This window comes from Rhamphochromis longiceps, linkage group LG1 (assembly GCF_057381845.1).
Source record: "Rhamphochromis longiceps isolate RC_006_pf linkage group LG1, R_longiceps_female_GT1.1, whole genome shotgun sequence".
Classification (NCBI taxonomy): Eukaryota; Metazoa; Chordata; class Actinopteri; order Cichliformes; family Cichlidae; genus Rhamphochromis; species Rhamphochromis longiceps.
Genome location: NC_140557.1, coordinates 16,800,880 through 16,818,954, shown reverse-complemented (window position 1 = coordinate 16,818,954; position 18,075 = coordinate 16,800,880). Strand labels below are relative to the sequence as shown.

General features: G+C 38.0%; 1 protein-coding gene across 1 annotated transcript in view; it reads left to right on the top strand.

Moving 5' to 3' along the window:
* Positions 1–14,753, top strand: part of myom2b (myomesin 2b) — a 29,180-nt gene extending 14,427 nt beyond the window's left edge. The window contains exons 20-39 of the mRNA XM_085400449.1: positions 261–375; positions 675–837; positions 960–1,066; positions 2,076–2,120; positions 2,503–2,639; positions 3,037–3,181; positions 3,706–3,768; positions 4,035–4,102; positions 5,090–5,203; positions 5,320–5,407; positions 6,463–6,501; positions 7,380–7,485; positions 8,141–8,207; positions 8,623–8,719; positions 9,537–9,573; positions 11,172–11,194; positions 11,285–11,340; positions 11,416–11,505; positions 13,726–13,851; positions 14,209–14,753. Coding sequence (XP_085256575.1) covers positions 261–375; positions 675–837; positions 960–1,066; positions 2,076–2,120; positions 2,503–2,639; positions 3,037–3,181; positions 3,706–3,768; positions 4,035–4,102; positions 5,090–5,203; positions 5,320–5,407; positions 6,463–6,501; positions 7,380–7,485; positions 8,141–8,207; positions 8,623–8,719; positions 9,537–9,573; positions 11,172–11,194; positions 11,285–11,340; positions 11,416–11,505; positions 13,726–13,851; positions 14,209–14,418 — 1,896 coding nt within the window. The 3' untranslated portion in view covers positions 14,419–14,753. The remainder of the gene's footprint in view (positions 1–260; positions 376–674; positions 838–959; positions 1,067–2,075; positions 2,121–2,502; positions 2,640–3,036; positions 3,182–3,705; positions 3,769–4,034; positions 4,103–5,089; positions 5,204–5,319; positions 5,408–6,462; positions 6,502–7,379; positions 7,486–8,140; positions 8,208–8,622; positions 8,720–9,536; positions 9,574–11,171; positions 11,195–11,284; positions 11,341–11,415; positions 11,506–13,725; positions 13,852–14,208) is intronic.
* The last annotated feature ends 3,322 nt before the right edge of the window (positions 14,754–18,075 follow it).

Here is an 18,075-nt window from a genome sequence, read left to right as displayed (position 1 = left end):
AAGTTGCCTAAAAGAACAGGGGGAATTATAATAATAGATCCAGCTGCTGCTGGGCTAAAGGATGATATATTTTACATTCATTCACAGCACCAAGTGATCAACAAAATAAATAGTATTGTTAGATTCAGAATAGAATATGCTGTTATTATGTCATAATTTATTTACCTGTCAATTTTGCACAGGTTGAAAGTTACCACACCCATTTACAGACGTTCACACCTCCACTCCCCTTAGCAACAGATTGTCTGTTTGTGTCCTAGGTAACAGGTCTGGAGGTGGGCACTACCTATGTGTTCAGAGTGCGTGCAGTCAATGCTGCTGGAGTGGGTATGGCCTCAATGGCCTCTGACCCTGTGACTGCCAAGGCCGTGGCAGGTAACATTTAACAGCAGACAGAAACTGAATACCTTACTATTAGAATATAAGGGTATTAGAATTCATAAATATGTGTCTCCAAGTTCCTCTTTGTAAAGCATACAAAGTGCTATGGTTTTGCTTTGAGTGAGTGTTGCACTATTGTTGACAGTGGTGAAGGCAAGAGTTTAAGAGCGAGTGGACACATGTGATATCAATCCATCAAATATCAAAGCTCACATTAATAGCTGTTTAGGCTTTCTGGGCATTAACTGGAGACAAAAATGAGTCTAAAAACTATGTTTATCTGTGTATTGAAGGTTCCCAGGAGGTGTCCTGTGTGGTGGATGAGAAGTCAGGTGACATTGTTCTGTCATTCGAGTCCTGCCAGATAAACGAAGGCTCCAAGTTCATCTGGAAGAAAGATTATAAAGAAATCACAGATTTCTCTAAAGGGGTAGTGATTAAATCCGAGGGCATCCAGTAAGACCACAGCCACACACATATATAACATGCATATGGCATCAAACATTTGCATTCAATTTCAGCTTGAACAATCTCTCTGACTGTGTGTGTCTGTGTTTCTCTTCCGCCCTCCACTGCAGCTCTAAGCTGATCTTCAAGAACCCAGATAAGGAGGACTTTGGGACGTATTCTGTTTCTGTCACAAACACAGAGGGAGTGTCATCCAGCTACACAATCTCTAATGAAGGTAGGTTCAATTCATTGCTAAGTAAGGATGGCTCTGATGCTTAGGCACCCAGTCAACTGTCATGAAAAATTTGAAAATCTATAAAAGAATCTGCAACTTAGACTTAATGAAATCTCTCATGTTTATGTTTATTTGTATTCTATACTCATGGCTCATTTGCCCTTGTTGACTTATGGTAATTTGCGATGTTGCCTTTATTATCTTAATCATCTCATCGCATTAGTTTGCATTCCATATCCGTTTCCTACCTCTGTTAAACTATTGCATGCAAATACCACTCATGCCTTGATCGTGAAAATTTGAACAGCTGTAGAGCAACACCCTAATAACTACATCAAAAGCGCAGACTTGAGCTAAAATCAAAAGAAAACTGTATCGGAGAACTAAGGCAGTGTGTAGAATGCAATAAAAGATGAAAGCAGTGAGAGCATACTTAAAAACAATCAGCCTGGCATGTAGGCAACAAACAATTTAATTACACAGCTGATGATACTAGCAGAGCGCATTATTTCTCCAAGCTTGGGGCACTGAACATGTTTTACCACCAGATCTTCGTGGCAAAAGGATTTCTGTCAGAAAGCTTCACAACGCTTTTCCTTCTATTGCACCAGTTTGCTACGAGGCTATAATACGTGGCTTCCACTGATTGCTTCCCATTCGGCCTACAGTTATTCCACTGTAACTCGCAATAATTTCTGAACTTCTAGCACACAAGGATTCATTCATTTCAGTTATATCACAGGTACTTGGTGAGGCTCCAATAATACAACAACTCATAATACAGGCTGTGTTTCAGGGTAAGCATTCAGGGCCAGTTATGAGTCACAATGTAATTTTGTTCTTTCAGCTTTGAGCTTCAGTTTTAATGTTTTTGTTCCTTGATTTTCCTCTCCCTGACTTATCTGGTACCTCATCGAAGCTAATGGTAAAATTAGACCAATGTATAAAATGTCACATGTATGATAACTGCATGTCTGTGTCTATAAAATAATGTGTCTGTGCCTTATAGAGTTGGTAAAGATGCTGGCGCTCAGTTATGATATCAGACACCCAGGTAGGTACCTTTGACTGACTCTTTCAATCTCTCTGAGTTTCTCTCTCTTTGTCCTTTTTAATCTCTTCTTTAAAACTTTCTCCTCTGAGTCTTAATCTGTCTTACCTGCTCACTTCATTTCTCGTTCTCCCTCTTTTATGCTTTTATTTTTCTTTCTTCTTCTGCCTTTGAAGATTTCTGATTTCTTTATTTTTTTAGGGGCAGATTTCTCTTTTTATTTGATCCAAAAAGAAAAAGAAAAAAAAGAATAAAGTCTTACCTGCTTTTGCATCACATTGCCTAAGCTCTTCTCCTTCTCCTGTCCTCTGCTCCTTCGTCTCCTCATTAAACAAGGACAATAATGTTTTGAAACCCCTTACCCTTCCTCCCTCTTGTCCTCTAGTCATCCCGCTGAAGTCTGAGTTGGCCTATAAGATTCTGGAGAGAGGCCGAATGAGGTTCTGGCTGCAGGCTGAGGAGATTTCTTCCAATGTCACCTACAAATTCTTTGCAAACAACAAGGAACTGTCTGGAGCTGATGTAAGATACATCTTAGTTTACCCGCAGATTGTAGTCAGTTCCTACCTATGCCACTCTCCCTATGCAGTACTTGAAATTCATGGGTGTAGAAAGTCATGCAAATGGAAAATGAAGTCCGGAAAATGATATATCAGTTAGCCAGGTAGTCTTCTTTCAGCTGTAATTTTTGCGAGGCTCAAACTGAAAGGTCCCAGAGTATGGGCTAAACCATTTAAGTGAGCCTTGCAAATAAAAACAGAAGAGATGAATGATTTATATTCTAGCTTCAAGGTGAACAACCTACTTTTCTATCAAGACAATAGTTCAGTCAACTGTTTTTAACTACACAAAAGTTATGATAGTCACAAAGTCTGTCGTCAAGTAGGCTTTTTAAAATTACAACTCTATTTTTCTGCAGCCCAACAAGATGGCTCATGACGTCGCTACAGGGATCATTGAGTTCATCATGGATCATTTCACTGAGGAGAATGAGGGGACATATACCTGCCAGATCACAGATGGAGGAGGAAAGGCACAGAGCTCACTGGTTCTGATTGGAAATGGTAAGAGGGACCAAGGTTTACTGCTGTCCTACGATCAGCCTTTCAAATGTGGTTCCAACCCAGTCGGACCCCACAAAACCTGCAGTATCCGACTACATTCAACAAAAAAAGAACAATACCCTCTGGACTGTATTTTCTTTCTTTTTTTTTAAGTGGATGTGTGCAGAAAGAACTTATCACAACCTCTTATTTTTCAGCGTACTAATTAGGGGGTATGCTGTCAAGCCTAAGCCAGGAGAAACACAGACATGTAGCAGAGAGTGTATAGAATGGGCTTTTTTGTATGACAGTAGACTTAGCATCTGCTGCATTAGAGATCCCATTATGGAAATGTATTAAGCCCGTTAGTGTAGAGAAGGGTTTGAACTTCATGTCTATAGGACTCCCTAAGACTCAACTAAAGATGCTTGATTTCATAAATTATGATTCTGCTCTCATATGGGGGACCACTAAAAAAAGAATCTATAGCAACACTTTGATCTTTTAATTATTCTCCGTTTATGTGTATCTGTATGTGCACATAGCTTTCAAGGCAGCACTGGCTGAGGCTGATTTCCAGAGGAGAGAGTACATCAGAGTCAAAGAGGGTAAGAAATACAAAACATCATCCAATTTTAAGCTTGTAAGAGCTTTGTTCTTAATTTAGCCTGAGACCAGCACAACACTATGTTACCCAGGAGATAACTAATGAGTGAGCATACAGGAGAGAAGTACACTATCTTTACATAAACTCTCGAGCTGCAACCTTAAAACCACACATCAGTTAATACAGCTTATAACAAGGTTCCTCAAGTGTTTTGTAAAAGCTTATGTCCATTTTCAAGGCTTCCTCTCATGTTTCCTTTCACTACAGGCCCCCACTTTAGTGAGTTTCTATCACTTCAGATTGGGGATGACTGCTCTGTCACTTTGGTTTGCAAGGTAAACACAGTGGTACTCGATATTTATTGAATATTTACAGTCTGACAAATGGGAGGCTCACTTACTGAGCAGATATTCTATGGAGACTAAGTGTGGATGCCACAGTGCTGCGTAATGATAAGGTCCAGACAGATAATAACTCGAATTGTCACGGTTTTTCCTGCCCTTGTTAGAATGAAGTATATTATCAAGAACATTTTAAAATTAAAGTGGCCGTTTATATGCTCGGGGACAGTTAAGTTGACATCAGCATATCTTTGATTTATGCAGAGATATAGTAAATATATGCATTCATTATTTGACTGTTGAGTATCAAAACAGAGCAAGCTTAAACATCAACCAGTTTTCAGAAAAATGCTCTACTTCTAATATGGGATCGTTTAGGGTATAATATGTTGCAGAAAAATATAAACAGCCTCAAGTTTTTTTTGGTTGAAAGACAGGATTTACATTTTAATCCATCAAGTGGGTGAGAATTACTGCAAAAAGTTGATGAGGTACAGTTATGTGCTAACATTTGGGAACCTCTGGTTGACTTGTTGACTTTTGTAGGCAAGAATAAGTGTACTTGTCCTGCAGCAAACAGGCATTTTAAATAACCCCTTCTTCAAATGCTAATGCACTCTTACCATATAGTTCATTAACTAAACAGCCAAGCATTAAACTGTTTTACCATTTTCTCCGATTAGTATTATTTTTATATTCAGAAAACAAAAGCACCAATGCATTAACATTTAAGAGATTTGTTTTTCACTTTAATCCGTTTGCTGCAGGCATTTGCTTCCTTTGTCTTTCAAAAGCCTCGTCGACATCTCTTGCTCTTCCTAAACTACCACATAAACAAGACTTTATATACAGCACATCACTGGTCATCTGGATTTGCATTGTTCGATGAATTGTATAAAATATAAAGTGTGTGTGTGACAATAAAACTTCACTTCCTGTTTTTCGAAAATAATAATATGCAATTTTTATTGATTTTAACAGGTTGCTAACTTGAAGAAGGAATCAGTGTTTCACTGGTTTAGAGAAGACACGGAGATCATCCCGGATGTAAAACCTGACCTGGGATCAGGAGTCTGTAAACTGCCAATTAAAGAGGTAAGAGCACACTGTGGCACTAAAGACTATGTTTTTGTTTTTTCCCAACGCTGTCCTCATGGTGTGTTCAAAATTGACAAATCTGCATTCCCTATGTTGCACTGTTTCTTCTCCAGTTTTCACTGAAGACAGCAGGAATTTACAAAGCCACCATCAGTGATGACAGAGGAAAAGATATGAGCCAAATAAACATTTCTGGAAAAGGTAAACATGTTCTCTATTTTTGCAGTTCATCTTACTGCTTAATAAAAATGACAAGTTCACTGTCTGGATAGTTAGCTTGATGTCTTACTGAGCAAGTATAATTGTTTAACTACAGTGTATTATTCTTACAAAAAGAATAAATAAAATGCTTGACATGGGGAAAAAATGTATAATGTTATAAACTGTTTATTTTTTTTACTGATTTTTCCTCAAAAGCAGCAGGATACAAAGTAGATATATTACCATACTGAAAAACAATTGTTCCTATTTTTTCTAAACAAAACCACAACACAAGAAAAAAGGAAATAATAAAAAAGCCTCGGTCTACAAATTACATCTTGAATGATTCATAAATTATGATTGGTGCCAAAACTGTTAAAATTAGTCAAAAACATTTTTTGTCAATTCCAAAAGGCAGCTCCCCTCCAAAAATATCTCGTCTCCCTTTTTTATTCTACGTGTCACTTGTTTGAATGTAACTATTTTGCATGCAGTTTGATCTGCTATCCAAAATAGCTCAGATTGCTTGATTTCCAGTGCGTTAATATTGTTTTACATCCTGATGTCATAGCCAGTGGGACCCATAACCTCTTCATTTCACTGATATTATCTGGTAACAGACCCAGAACACTTAAAACTGTGAGTAAAACAACTGATTCAATAGGTATAATAGCTTCCCAGAATAACACTTCATTTAAAAAACAAAAAAGAACAAAAAACAAAACCCCACTTTCTCAAATTTCTCACAGATGTTGATGTGCCTAAGTTTAATATGTTTGATATGTGAAGATGTTTATATATGAATTAACTGAGACTGAGCTTCACATGAACAAGTATGCCAAGAAACAATCTGGTGAAAGTGTACCTCACAAAACAAATGCAGGTATTTACACTGTTTCACTATGTTGGGTTGGGAAACCATAGAGTAACAGATTCCCATGTTTTCATTAAACCTTCCTTACTGAGCTCTGAATGCAGCCACCAGAGAGCAGCATCATGCCTTTCCATCCTCTTGGCTCCGTCTCTGACCCCGTGTTCCTCTGCCTTTCTTCTAGTCTTTGACGATGCCATAAACAAGCTCAGCCAACTGGCTGGTAAGTCGCTGCATTCTGCACACAGACACACACACCAATAATCTCATAAAGAGACATCCATGTTAAAAACGGTACGACACACCACCAGCACCACCCTCTACCCACTGTAGGCATCCAGTTCAAATTATCTAAATTTAACATGGCACCATCAAACCCCAGTGATGAGAGATTTGGTAGATCCGTCATCAGGCTGATATGGGTCTTGTTTTAAAAACCCTCTGCTACATACACACACACACTTATCAGCGTGTGGCAGAAGTTGTCATGCTGGAAGCATTTGGCCATCATGCCATCATGTGGTGAAATCACTTTAAAATTCCACTGCGCTGTCACAGTGACAGTGTGGAGGAGCATCTTACTCCTATTTTAAGAGACAGTCACTTGACAGCTCTGCAGCAACTGTTACAGCAGTGGCTGCAGAGGAGAAGAGGGTTCATTACTGTGATAATGGGAAACCATGGTGATGTGACCAGGTGGATGACACACTTGCCCACTTTTAATGTGCAGTGAGGAAAATCCGACACAGACATTGTGGAGTATAAAATGCCCTTTTAGGTATAACGGCTTAAAAAAAAAAAAAAGTTAATAAAACCTGTCATGGTTGAAGTGCTTTACTGAGTGCCAGGATATAAACAATCTGCTCTTTGCTTCATTAGCAGAATTTTCCTCTCCAAACTGGACAAAAGGGAATTTCAAAATAGATCCTACAAATGGCTGAAAATGGAAGTTTGTTTTTATTCAATTAATTCATCTCTGCATGCAGTAGCTTTCACAGCATAGTGAGGTCACAGAGTCCAGCAGCTGCAGGAAAACATGTATTTTACTTTGATTTCAAACGTGGTCCTCACAACCTCCATCGCCTCTATTACCTCCTCCAGGAGCCAGTGCAGCAGAGCTTGTGATAAACTGCACAGCAACAGGCATTCAGCTGCAGTGTCACATGAAGTATTACACCTCAGAGATGAACATCACCTGGTATCATGGGTAAGGAATTAGATTAAACACAGAATTAACACCGCCTCACAAATACAAACATAATACCAAATAGTTGGAGTACGAAGATGAAGGTAAGGAACGGAGGAAGAAAATACGCATAACTCCAGTATTTGTAGTCCTGGTAGTTGTTTTACTAGAGTATTCTTTTAAGTCCACCTATAAACATGCTGACCACAAACGCATTATTCTGGTTTTCCCTCAAGTTAAACTGCCGCGAGTGGGAAAAACAATAAGCCGCATAATAAAACTTCTGATGGGCTATTGGCAAGTGGTTTCATTATCCCTGTTATTGCAGTAAAATTGCCCCGTTTTGTGACAGAAATCACACAGCTATTATTTTCTATAGAGAAGGAAGGCTTTTCTGCACTTAAAAGCACTCCAGTTCACTCCAGAGATTATAAAATGTTAAAAAAAATGGGTTCATGAAAGAAAAAGTGGAAAGAACAATGAAGTAAAACTGAATAAAAATTATGAAGCTTTTATTTTAAAACATCTCACTGTCTTTCTGTGGGTTTGTGTAAGAGCAAGAGGTCGGCATGACATTAGCGAGGCATGTAAATATGATTTTCATTTACCTCACTCGCTCAAAAAGAAACCCCCACCACACAAACACACACACTAACCTCTCTTTTCTTCTCCTCAGTGAGACTAAACTCTCCCACAGTGACAAGATTGTGATTGGTGGAACCCCGGCTATGGCAACAATGGAGGTATTATCATCTTTTATACAAAGCTGAACAGTATATGCTTCGGAGGAATCTCACACATCAGTAGCTTTATGACAGTAAAGCACCTCAGACATTGGTGCTGCTGCTCGTCTGTGTTGCTTGTAGAAGTCCTCAAAGTGTCTTTGCAGAGACGAGGAAACTTTGAGATAAATTAAAGGGATAATCACAAGGGAAAGCTAATGAATAAAAATGGTTTAAAATTCATTAAAGTTGATTAAGTAGCGTGTCTTCCGATCGTTTTGTCAGAAAGCTTTATAATTGTAATTAGCCTACCTGTTAAATTAATCTCATTTTAAATCATAGCTCAAAACACACAAAGCAGAAATAAATACCAAGACACTGAGTTGATGCCTCTGCCGTCATGTGGCTGATCATTTTTTTGCTGATTGATTCACAGGTAGTTGAACCAGTGGAGAAGGACAAGGGCAAGTACTCCATCGTGATCACTGACCCTGAAAACTCACATAAACGCACACTGGACCTCAGCGGTGATGGTCAGTACTTTCAGTACTTTTCCTCTCTTATTTCCTTCCCTCCAGAGTCAATTCCTGTTTTTATCAATAACTCTGTAAAAAGAGGGTAGAAAATAACACAGTCACTTGTTTTTATGGCTGTCTTTCAGCGTGTAGTCTCTCTGGTTATACTTCAGCTAGTCTTTGAGTATGAAAGTCTCCAGTTTCATACTGCTGCTTGTGAGTTACATACATTTGAGTGTGGATCGGATTACATACACAACAATGCAAAAGTCTTGAGCTACTCTTTATTTCCCTAATCGTTTGAAAGACAGAAAGCTTTGAAAAGTTTTTCTTTGGACATTAGCTGCTTTTCACTCATTTTCTGGCTAATTATAGAGGAATGGTTTTTTTGGTTTAAACCACCCAACACTGACCTATGTATCATTCAAGCATAAAAATGGCCACCAACTCAACGGTTGAAGCAGTTTTGTGTCTACACATAACAGAAAAATTAGCAAAGAACCATTTTTAAATTGTACCTTTAATAATTACTGCGGCTCAAAACTTTTGCACAGCACTGTATGGAAAAAATCTCCATTAAAACTTCTCAAATTAACTTTTTTGATTTATGACACATTCATGAGTGTTATAACTGAAAGGTGCATTCCTGTATTACCACCATTTTAAAACTATTAATTTCTTTAAAAAAATGTTACCATGTTCATTAGCAGGAAAAGGGAAAGATTCTGTTTTGATATTATAAAGACTATTTTGGTTCTAGGTGTGTCTAAATTTAAAGGAAAGTAAACTGGCATGTGCTGTGACAGTGACTGTTTTCTGTTTTTGTGTTTAACAGTATATGAGAAAGCCTTTGCAGAGTTCCAGAAACTAAAGTAAGACTATATTCTCAAAGCTGTTTTCTTTTTTTTTAATCTTGTGCCTTTATGTGTCAGACTGGCTCGCCTAATGATGAATCACTGCTTCCTTCACATTTGCTTCATAACTGTGAGTTTGACATCTAATAGTTCAAAGTAATGATTTCCCAGGCTACACTGTGTTCACATACAGAAAACAATAGTCTTGTTTTCCTGCTTCAAATAATGTAAAGAATGAGGTTTTCTATAAATACACGTATATTCGACTCTCTCGTTCTGATTGTATTTGAATAGTAAAACATCTATTGGAAATTTCATTAACATTTGTTTCTCCACATTTCAAACAGTGCAAAGCCTTCAGATCATTTGAGACACTGCAGAAGGATTGTATGAGCCTTTGTAACCACTATATGCTCAGTGTTAATCAGTGTAGATCCATGCATTGATTAGACTTGTCACTTTAAAATATCAGTGCACTCCTAACTCCAAACTGCTACACTAAAACTAACTGCTTGTTTTGAATATTTTAGTTGTTTAATTAGCCTGTGCTTTGCCCTGTAAGGACCTGTGCAAGTCTGACTCAGGATTTAATCCCAGAATAAAGTTATGATTTTCAGATTAGGTCACTATATTATTTGATGACTTATTCTCCTTTTTCTGTGACTGAAGAAACTGTGTGTATGCTTTAAATCACTGCTGCATGAATGTAGCATGCTGCAAATCGAATCAGACGCTTCCCTGGCACTATTGCATGAGCAGAATCTAAAGAGCTCCAAGAGGTGTAAAACTTCTGCATGCAAGTATGGTTTTTTTTCACCTACAGCTACAGTTTTGAAAAGTCTTGTTAAATCACTGCAACTCGAGTTGCATAAATGATCAATACAGCATTAGGAAAAATTACCCTGCATCTTTAAGTTGAGCAAATTCAAAAACTCCAAGGCTGGCTGTCTGGAAAGAGTCCAGCGCATTATAATTTGAGATAAAAATCTTGGTTAAAAATAGAAGCAGTCAGGTAGCAGAGATCCTTTGGGGTCTGTCGGCTAATTGGGCCAAAGCAAACCCCACACCCACACACACATTTTGCAAATCCTTTTAGGAAAGGGATTGAGACTGCAAACACTAAACACTGCATGCAGTGTGGAAACCATCCAAATCCCTTTTCCAATTAACATTCAAAGAGAGACATTTAAGCACAAGACTTTACAAACACATTGAAACAAGTGACACGCTGTTACCCTTTTGATTGAGCATCAACTTGCCAAGAGGAGAGCAGAGTTTCCCCAACCATCTGGTCCTGTGGCTGACCTCTGGTCCTGCCATGCTGCTCCAACAGCCCTCACATAACAATATCATTTTTCCCCAGGAAATATACATGAAACTCCTGAAGTAAACAATATTAAAAGGAGGTTTGGCTGTAAATCTAAAGCACCTTGTAGCACACCATCTGACCACTGTTAGTTAACCGAAAGGAAAAAGAAAAAAAACAAAGAAAAAATTATGTGTGGTCAGAGCCAGGTAATGAAAGCTAACCAGAAACGACTTGGCTAAAGTAAAACTTGAACTAAATAAAGATTTGCTAGTGACAATAATAATACAAAACTGCTTTGATTTTTCAGGGCCGAGGCATACGCTGAGAAGAGTAAGTTTATCCTCCTGTTCTCCTTTATATAATAGCTTAATATAATAAACAATAGGAATAACCTAGAATGTTAACAACTGTTTGTTTTAGACCGTGGTAAGGTGGTGGGAGGACTGCCTGATGTGGTCACCATTATGGAAAAGAAGGTAGGCGTGCAAGTGTGTGAAACTGCATGCTTTTGGTCTCATTTTGCTAATAGGTATTTTTTATGCTTTCTGTAGACTTTGAGTTTAACATGTACAGTGTGTGGAGACCCCAAACCTCAGGTGTCATGGCAGAAGAACGGATCGGAAGTCGAGCCTGATGATCAGGTAAATGTGTAAATGTGTTATTGGAGTTATGTCAAAATAAATTTCACAACTTGTTTTCAGCTAATTAAATTGTGTTTGCAAGTCACATATACAACCAGTTCATATTCAGACGGGGCTTTGTACTTTTATTTGATTCCTTCCCGATAAATACTGCCTTATTCTCTGACTCTGTTTAACCTCTTCAGAAACTCAACTCCTCCCCTCCTGTCTCATGATTAATTGTCTCATTAACCATACACAATTACAACATAATGTTTCTATTAACTTGTCTTGTGGAAAATTCACACTCAGTATGTGTCTACTAAAATATGCTTCATGATATCATGACTCCAGATTCATTTGATCAGATAATGTCTGTTCAAAAGTCAATGTCTATAATACTTACCATGATATTAAAACCAGTATTCATATAAAATAATAGCAGTAATTAAAAAACTATTTCTGGTAATACTGAAAGTGGTAATGAAGTACTTTCTAAAAAGCATGCTTCATGTATATTTAAATTAGTACAAATGATTAGTAGTAATAAAATGCACAATACCCCAAAACCATTGATATGCTTTAGTTCCTTGTTAGGAACTTCATGAATGTGATGTTGTCCCTATTGTGTCAAAGCCCTTTTTATACATTCATCAGCCACTTTAGTAGGTACACCGATTCAAGAAATTATTAAAGTAAATATTTAATCAGCCAATGGCAGCAACGCCGTACATTTAGGCATGTAGGGGGATCAAAAGGGGGAAGAAAGGTGAGACTTTGAATGTACATGAGCAGGGTTATTTGTGACAGACGAGCTAGTCTAAGTATTCTGATCAAAAATAGAAGATCAACAATGGAGTACGTTTGGGATGTGGTGGAGCATGAGATTAGCAGCATGATGCCATCATGTCGATATGAAACAAAATCCCTGATGAATGTTTTAAGCATCTTGCTAAAGATGTTATGGCTGAAGACAACAGGATCCAATCCAAAACTAGCAACGTATACCTAATCAAGTGGCAGGTGAGTGTATTTACCACTGAGAGCACCAAGATTCAGGAAACTACACTACGCTTCTATACTGACCCCAAAGTCAGTATTATCAGCACAATCCTAGATCAGTAACGGAACAACTCTACCCCTCATAACTCATTAACCTACTTGCCAACCAGAGTACAGTAAGTCTACAGTCTGTCGTTAGTCAACGAAAGCTCTTTCAATAGCATCAGAATCCTGCAGCTTCTACCAGCTTTGAAGATTTAAGTTTGAGAAACCCCGGTCCAGGAGGAATTTGTGTTCAAGTTTTCTCCTTTATTCATTCCCTCACCTGCTAATAATCTGTCTAAAACAAGAAGCGAGGCCCTTGTTGATGAGTTTTCCAAACCTCTAGAGTGTCTCTCATGCACTTAGTTACAACAGAGGCTTCTCAGGATGCATGAAGATAAATGAAAAACAAACATGAACATAAGAAGATCCAGAGAATTTTATATCTAATCCTCATGTTTGACTCTGGAAGTACACAGCATGTCAATTCGAGTAGTGTAATAAGCAGAAGTTACTATTTTTTAGACATTTTGTCAGATTTTATAATATCTGTATCACAGAAATGACTGTAATTAGAATATTTTTTCCCTGAATAATACACAGCTTAACCTACATTGGTCTAGTAAATTAATGCATTTAACCAAGAACACATAGCATGCTAATGGCTACCATTTTTAGGATTTTAATCTACTAGACCGTTTTATTTCTTGTAATTAAAAGGCAAGTGTTTCTCTTAATAATGTAATTAACCTGCTGAAAGTACCACTCCATAAAATGTATAAATGTCCAGACCTTACAAGTGAGTGGGCAGGTACAAGAGGCAATTTAAAATGTTGGGCTCTTGTCTGCACCACTCGTAGTACATGGTACAATTCAGAATAAAGTACTCTGTGTAGACTAGAGTATCAGAGACAATATACAGTAGGTTTTTTTTGGGTGGTCTAAAAAAATATGGATGGGGCACATCTGTATTGCTTTTCAATTCAATTTCACCATACTTTGGTTGAGCGTGGTTGAGTGCAGCAGAACAGATAAGACAGGAATACATCATTAGTCCCTTTGTCCATTCAGCCCATGCACCAGTGCTCAGCTTTTGCTCATGCTGCCACTTTGAGTAAGGCATTTTAAAGAATAAATCATGCTAAACTCCCTCCACTGGCTTTCTCACTTTTTTTAACCTCTGAATTCATTTCCCAGTATGTGGTCTCCCTGGACCAGGGCAAGTTTGCCAGTCTGACGATCAAAGGCGTTTCCATGGAGGATTCTGGCAGATATACCATGATTGTCCAGAATAAATATGGAGGAGAGTCTGTGGATATAGTGGTGAGTGTTGCCGCTGTGTAACACAAATGACTGAATTTACTCTGAGCCGTCATCTGCAGCAGAAATATTTTCTTTCCATTGGTGCCCAACATGGGGATATATTTTGATCGCAGCAGCACAAAAACCTTACACGGGCCTGATATTTGACCTTGTTACTTTTGCTCACCCTGATTTTGACAGAATTAATATAAAATAATACAAAATCCAAATTTCTCTAAAATTAAAAATACCTAAATAATTTCTATTGATGATGCAATGTGCTGCAGCCCTTTAAACAATCCTTTTGTGTTCACCGCTGTAGTAAATGCACGTATGGGTATTAACATTATGTCCTTGTCTCGCTATTTTTATCTCCAGGTCAGTGTGTATCGCCATGGGGAGAAAATCCCTGAGGCAAAACCAACTCTGACCCCTAAAACAATCATCCCACCTAAATTACCAATCGAGATCCCTCAGCCTAAGACTCAGCCTGCTCCGAGCGCTGCCCCTTCAACTCCTAGCCCTGCCGCTCCTAAGGCAGCACTGGGAAGAGGGGTGAAGAGTCCTACTCCAAGTCGGAGGAAGTGAAAAGCAAGGCAGAAGAAACGCAATCACTGGTGCACAATTAGAACACACATAGCTGAGAAGCCTTTATTGGTGTTCTCTATCTGGACTGAAATGGAGCTAATACTCTTTGCATTAAATTAGAGCATCAAGAAAACCCTGACACATGAAATAAATCTTGCAATTGTGATGGAAAGAAAAAAATTGTTTCAATGTGAAATCATTGTATAAAATCAGCAAAATTATACTAGAATAATAAAAAGCTAGGCACTATCTAAACATGAGGAAATTAGAAATTAATTGAAATGAACTCGAATAAAGCTACAAATTGAATAAAACTTTCTGAAGAAAGAGTGAAATGTGTTTTAAATTCATTCTTGAAGTGTACAAATCAGAGGAGGAGCCAGACATTTGAAACACCCGGGGCTTAGCCCTAAAGGGTAGTATGCATGTGGGATTTTTTTTTTTTTTTTTGAGGGGGGGGTGTAGAAATGACTGAAAGATTAATAGGCTCTGTTTTGAGTTTTGTTCAAAAAAGAATGACTTCATATAGGGAAATATATATATCACACATGCAGGACACCTTAAACTAGTTTTTTAATTGAGCAGCAAGACAGAACGAAGTCGGGGCTGTATCAAGACACAGGGACTAAACCCCAATTCAACCAGACCCAGAACTGATCCAGAATTAAAACAGGACTACAACAGTTCAAAAGCAGGATTACTGAGGACTTAACCAAAACATAACCACAATCAGAACTAGATGATAGTAGCACTAAAAATCATCATAGACCTGCACTACACTTATTTATTTAATTCTACCAAAGTACAATATTTAGATTGAGAAAAGTTTATATAATTATTTAGCCTTGTTGTGCAAACAAGCCTGCAGAACTTAATAAATATAGAATTTGAAAAATAGCAAACCTAAAAAGAAACACTAGGTACGAGATACATGAGTACCTATGATACAGTGATACTTTTAGTAAGCAACCATTTGACTAACATGTGTGTCTCACCTGCTCTTGTTCATCTCTGTTCTGTCCTTATTCTCCTCTCTCCCTCTCTGTTCCTCTCTCTCCCTCTTTGTGCTGACAATCATCAAATATACAGTTGAAACCAGATATTTACAAACTCTTCAGATCAAAACACAAACACTTTTTTAATTGTAACATCAAATCAGACTAAATGTTTATTTTTTTAGATTGATAAATATAAAAACATATTTGTTAACTTTAAGAGTAAAGAGAGAAACTGTCTGTGTTTTTTAATTGCAAATGGCACCAAATTGTATTCAAATTGAGCCACACTTATGGAGCTCCACAGTTCTTTTCCTGGTGTTTTGGTTGATATCTCTTGATTTTCCCATTTCAAAGAAACAGGCTCTGTGTTTTGCCTTATATGCATCCACAGCTGTGCCACCAATTTACTCACATGGACTCTACTAACCTATCAGAAGCTTCTTCAGCTCAGAATGGAATCGTCTGGAGTTTTCTTATTAATTAACAATAAACTTAGTGTATATGTACTCCTAAATTTAATGAAAGTGATAAAAAATAGAAAGCTCTGTTTCTCTTTATTCTGACATTTAACTAATTCAAAATATATTTCAATATTTATCTAAAACAAAAGTTTACTCTAAATTGATGTTGTACAGTAAAAATGTTTTATGTTTTCTCCCTAAAGTGTATGTAAATATCTGGTTACAAATGTGAATATCCTGCTGTGTACTGAAACCCCTCTTGTTTTGCATAGAAATATACTGAACAACATACAAAGCATAATATATAAAATAACATTTACCTGAGTTTTTTCTTTGAAAGAACCCTCTAATGTCCATTCTTATATTTCAGTACATAACTGAAACCGAATTAGTCGGGGAGGGTAAGAACTGAAAATATGAAATAAACACACGTAAGCTAAGACTCTCTAAAAAAAAATAGCATTTGTTCGGCTTTTCATTTCGCCATTTGTTGATTCACTTGAAGAGCAAGTAAAATAATATTGGTCAAGTGATCAGTTTCATATCAATCTTTCGTGATGCACCGTCATATTTACATTATTTGTACGGTACGAATGATTTGCTTTGGTACCTGGTCAAACTTAAGCTCTCCTTAGTATGGCTGGCTCCGTCTCTCCAACAGCGCACTCACGGGCAGCAGCTCCCCCCGCCCCCTCGCTCAGTCGCTTAGTGCCTGAGCTTGGATCATACCAATATCAGGGGGGGATTCACGCACAGTCGTAAATTCCCACAGTGTGCACTATGTGCTTCGAATATTGTGTGTACTTTTTGTTTTATACAGTTGTCAGCCAGGCATCTAACTATGAAAAAATTACACTCCAAAATACCCCGGGCTTCTGACAAAACAACCCGGGCTTAAGCCCCGTAAGCCACCCCCCCGCTCCGCCCCTGGTACAAATGACACCGCATGCAGTATAATTAAATATTAAATGGCTTGCAAATTACAGGAACATTGCCCAAAGTTAACTGACTTGAAGCCTCGATGCACCTTGGCACACTATTTCATATTTATCATAGTTAGGGGGAGTTTAACATGTTAGTCAAAACTTTTCCATAGGTATTAAATTGGGTTAAAGTCTAGTAAGTACAAATCCCAAAGGAGACCAGTAAACATTAATTTCATGCCCTATGGATGTGGGTATTGTCCCCTGTAACCACGTGACCCATCCATCTTTGTTGTCATGCCACCAAAATACCCCCACAGCATACCAAAACCATGGGATCCCCTCACTGTAGAGTTTAAGAGCTTTCTCTTTAAATTCTTATCTGTGTCACAGAATATTTCAAGTAAACCAGAGAGATGGTCTGCTCCATCAAGGATTACTCTAAACATAGTTTAAAAAAATGCTGTGTTATGTTACAAAGTTGCTAGGGCCACTAGCTTTGACATGCCCTCACATCACTAACCTGCTGACTATTACCTGCATTTTTGATGGTGTCTAGCACCAGATGTTCTTGGTATAATCACATACACACCACTCCCATTTGCCTTTGATTATGGGGCTGAGGCAAGTTTCATTATGAGCCAGTGGAGAGAGGTGCGCCCTTCTTGTCTATATTTTTCTGAATATGATCAGTGGTTTGGCTCAGTCTCACAGTCATTTACATATTTAAATGCACAAAAACAACACAGGCTTAGTATCACAGCTCACAAGATCAGTGTTCATTTTATGTTGTTTAAAGGGAGAAAAAAAAACCACACACACACACACACACAGACACGCACCTTTCATGAAGAAAAAAGGGACAGAGAGAAATAGGTCAGGCTGTACAAAGTAGTCATTATACTGCCACCTCAACAACACAGTCAACTGATGACTGCAAATGTATAACACCATCCTCCTTAAGATCACCATGGTGAACACGCTGAAGATTAACTGGCAGTGAATCACCATTAAGTAAACCAGAACTGTGAAGTGAAGCTGTCATACTAACGCTGCTGCCTCTCAAACCGTCATTACCAAATTTTACCTAATATTAACTCCAACTGTTAGCAGAAGATATGCATTCTGCCTTGCAGCCAAATATGTTCAGTCCTCCTGGTCATCAGCCAGAAGCAGAAACAGACATGCTATAAGTAGTCAGGTTTAAAGACTTGAGCCCAAGTGCAGGAAGTTGTGATGGCAGAGCTGATGAAAGGATGGCTGATGAGATTTGTG